Source organism: Numida meleagris, chromosome 2 (assembly GCF_002078875.1).
Source record: "Numida meleagris isolate 19003 breed g44 Domestic line chromosome 2, NumMel1.0, whole genome shotgun sequence".
NCBI classification, from domain to species: Eukaryota; Metazoa; Chordata; class Aves; order Galliformes; family Numididae; genus Numida; species Numida meleagris.
Window position 1 is genome coordinate 29,498,187 of NC_034410.1, and position 3,688 is coordinate 29,501,874.

At 61.6% G+C, this 3,688-nt stretch overlaps 1 protein-coding gene across 1 annotated transcript; it reads right to left on the bottom strand.

Moving 5' to 3' along the window:
• TWIST1 (twist family bHLH transcription factor 1) lies at positions 90–2,069 on the bottom strand. The gene is made up of 2 exons (XM_021387915.1): positions 944–2,069; positions 90–428 (listed from the first exon to the last, which is right to left on the bottom strand). Exon 1 carries the CDS (start codon positions 1,892–1,894, stop codon positions 989–991), a length of 906 nt encoding a protein of 301 aa, XP_021243590.1. The 5' UTR covers positions 1,895–2,069; the 3' UTR covers positions 90–428; positions 944–988.

Here is a 3,688-nt window from a genome sequence, read left to right on the forward strand (position 1 = left end):
AAAAAAAAAAAAAAAAAAAGAAAAAAAGAAAAAAAAAGCCAAAACAACAGCAACAATAACCAAAAAAATAAAAATAAAAACCCCTCAAAACAGGCAAATTAAAAAAAAAAAAGGATAGATTCCAACATTCTTCGTCAAAATTAAAAAAAAAATAAAATAAAAAAAATGGAACGCTTCAGACTTCTATCAGAATGCAGAGATGTGTGGATTGTACCGACGCCCACCGGGTAGGCACTGTCCAAGCCCTCGGCTCTTTCTCTTTCCTTAAGTGCTCCCCACGCCCTGCTTTCACTTTGGATGTTGCTCTTTTAATTTCCAAGAAATCCTTGGCACATTTTTTTTAGACAAGAACAACAACAACACAACACGGTATCCAACTTCAGAGTCTCTAGATTGTCCATTTTCTCCTTCTGTGGGAACAATGTAATCTGCAAAAACCCAGAGAGGGCGGAAAACTCGTTACTGACAATGCAAGGTACATGCAGAGCCCTCTACACCTCTCTGTCTCCGCAAACACACGCACGGTGTGTGCCTAAAGGACGAGAGCCGGGTGCCCGTGCTGTGCCCGCGGTGCGGCGGCTCCGGGACGCCCCACGGCTGCCGGGGCTCCGGGGAAAGCTCCCTGGGCCCTGCGTGGGTTCCCGCTCGAACACTCGCGGCCGAGAGCCGCCCGCAGCCCCGCAGCGCAGCGCTCAGGCCGCACCCGCCCCGCGTCCCCGCCCGCAGCCCACCCACCCCCGCAGCAGCGCCCCGCTGTGCGTGGGACCTCCACGTGAGGGGGCAGCCCCGCAGCCCCGCGTCGCGGCCCCGTTCTCCCCGCTGCAGGCCGGGCCCCGCGGGACGCGCCGTCCCCCTCCTCCCCCCCCCCAACCCCGGCACTCGTGGCCGACTCACGACGCGGCCCCCGCGCTTCCCCCCGCCGCTCTGAGGGTCCCGGCCTTACCTAGGGCTCCTGCCGGGGGGATGCGTGGGGGGGGGACGCCGCCTGCTAGTGGGACGCGGACATGGACCAGGCGCCCTCCATTCTCCACACCGAGAAGGCGTAGCTGAGCCGCTCGTGGGCCACATAGCTGCAGCTTGCCATCTTGGAGTCCAGCTCGTCGCTCTGTAAGACCTGGTAGAGGAAGTCGATGTACCTGGCCGCCAGCTTGAGGGTCTGGATCTTGCTCAGCTTGTCCGAGGGCAGCGTGGGGATGATCTTCCGCAGCGCGGCGAAAGCTTCGTTCAGGGACTGCGTGCGCTGCCGCTCCCGCACGTTGGCCATGACCCGCTGGGTCTGCAGCTCCTCGTAGGACTGCGGGCTGCCGCCGCCGCTGCTGCTGCCGCCGCCGCCTCCTCCCGCGCCCGCCCCGCACTTCTTGCCCCGCTTGCCTTGCGCCGGGCTGCAGGGCTCGTCCGCGGCCCCGACGGCGCCCCCGGCGCTGCGCCGGCTGGAGCGGCGCTTGCGGCCCCCCCTCTTGGCGCTGGGCAGCTGCTGCCGGTCCGGCTCCTCTTCGCTGTTGCTCAAGCTGTCGTCGGCGGGGGAGACTGGCGAGTTTGACTCGTCCTGCTGCATCATCTCTGGGGGGAGACGCGAGAAGCGGGCCGGGAGGGGGGGGAGGGCAGGGAGAAGAGGGGGGCACCTAACCCGCCAGCTCCCCCTTGAGCGGCTGCTTCGCTGGCCTGCGAGGAGAAGGAGGAGGAGGGAGGGAGGGAGGGAGGACCTCACTTTGGGGGGAGGGGGGATGGCATCGGGATCCAAGAGGAGGAAAAAAAAAAGCCGAACAACAACAAAAAAATCCCTCCCGATCCCTCCTTGGAGCCCCCTTCGAGGTGTCTGGGATTGGGAGAAAGTTGAAGACTTGGAGGTTCTTATAGCTCCTGCTGGCGGAAAGTTTGGGGGCAGCAGTGTCATTGGCCTGACGTGGAGAGGAGGGACTTTTGCTGAGTTTTATAGGAAAGTTTCCGCTTCCCCCCCTCCACGCCCTCCCCCGATTATTTTTTTCAAGCCATTCACAAGTGATCCGGCCTCCCCCCCACGGCACACACACACCCCTATCCCAGCCCCTTTCTCCGCTTCCCTCTCCGCGCTTTCTCCCTCAGACTCCTTCGCTTCGCGCTCGTCTGTGGGGTGCTGCTGGGGGCTGGGGAGGTGGCTGGGCGCCCGGTGTGGGGCGGCGGAAGGGGCCGAAAACCGCTCGATGAGCGCCCGGGGGGCTGCCCCGCAGCACCGGGGCACTGCTCCCATCTCTCGGACGTTCCCCGCTGCAGCGGGCAGGGCTCGCTGCGAAAGGGGAAGGAAGGGGAAAGTCCCCGCGGGACAGCATCCAGGCACATACTGGTTGTGTCCCGCTCCCGTCTCCGAACCCCTCAGAGTCCGGCTCGCTGAGGCGGCCGCACATTTCTGGGCCGGGAAGGGGGAACGGGACAGCCCCGTCCTGTCAGACTGGAGGACTGCTCTCGGAGAAACCCATGTACCGGGCTGGAAGCGGCGGGGGAGCTCATCACTGGTTTCGGACATAGGCGTTAGTCCCTGCGCTTGTTTTAGGACGACTCCGGGCGAATCCGCATCCTTGCAGCCTAGCCTGGCACTGCGGTGATGGGACCCTTTGCCAGCGCCCTGCACCCGCTGACCGCACTTCTCAGTTTGCCCTCCTCGAAGGCACCCGAGTCCGTTCCTGGGAACTGAGCTTATTTGTTTTCCATCGTACTAGTAGGCAAAGCAATTTCTCCCCATCCCCCGCCTTTGTGTCTCCGTCCCGGCTCGCTGGCAGCACCGAGCAGGTGGTGTGTCTTTTTAACAACAGCTCAGATTCGAACGGGGAAAGCGTACAAGAAAAGGCAGAAGCTGCCAGCCAGGAGTAGTCGGGGCCGTGCGCTGTCGGTACTCCCTGCGAGGGCACCGCACGGCTGTGCTCACGGCCAGGGCACCCCATCAGCAGCACCGGGGCAGCGGTCCCTGGCAGCGACTGCGGTGGGAGTGCGAAGAGGACTAACAAAATACCGGGGAGTGCTATGGCTGAGGGTGAGGGGAGAATTCCAGGGGAAAAAAAAAAAAAAAAAAAGAGGGAGAGAGAGGAAGAGAAAGCTTCTTGCTCGGGGAGAAAAGAGCCATTTGTTCCCGCTGCCTGCGGGCTCTTTCCCCTCCGGGCAAAGGCCTCTCCTCGTCCCGGGCTCTGCGAGGAGTCAGGACCCCAAGACAGCCGCCGCCGAGGGCACGGCATGGCTCGGCTCAGTGCGGCCCGGCCCGGCCCTGCCGCAGCGCTCGGCGCCCCCCGCAGCGGTCATGAGCTGGTTTCCACTGCCCCACCGGGAGAGCTTGCCCCCAGCGGGCTTTCAGCCGGCAGAGAGATAAAGGAACAGCCTATCCTAAGTCTTCTCTTTTGGGAGATAGTCAGGAGCAGGATGGCAAGAAGCAGGAGGACCTACCAGGTGAGGGTAAGCACACAGACCTGTGGTGAATGGGCATGGCTTGCCCTCTGTTCACTTGTCCCTGCTGTGGTTGCGGCCTCTGCCAGCACCGCAACATCATGGCCTGTCCAGGAAATGTAGAGATTCCCTTGTGTTAGCAGCAGCTGCAGCCCCAAGGTAAGGGTTGCCTCCTTTCACCTTCCCAACCTTCCCATCACCATAATTCCTTCCTTCCTTCCTTCCTTCCTTCCTTCCTTCCTTCCTTCCTTCCTTCCTTCCTTCCTTCCTTCCTTCCTTC

What these genes read in the sequence shown, in the direction of transcription:
- TWIST1 (XM_021387915.1), bottom strand. Translation starts at nt 1,894, where the DNA reads ATGACACTGCTGCCCCCAAACTTTCCGCCAGCAGGAGCTATAAGAACC.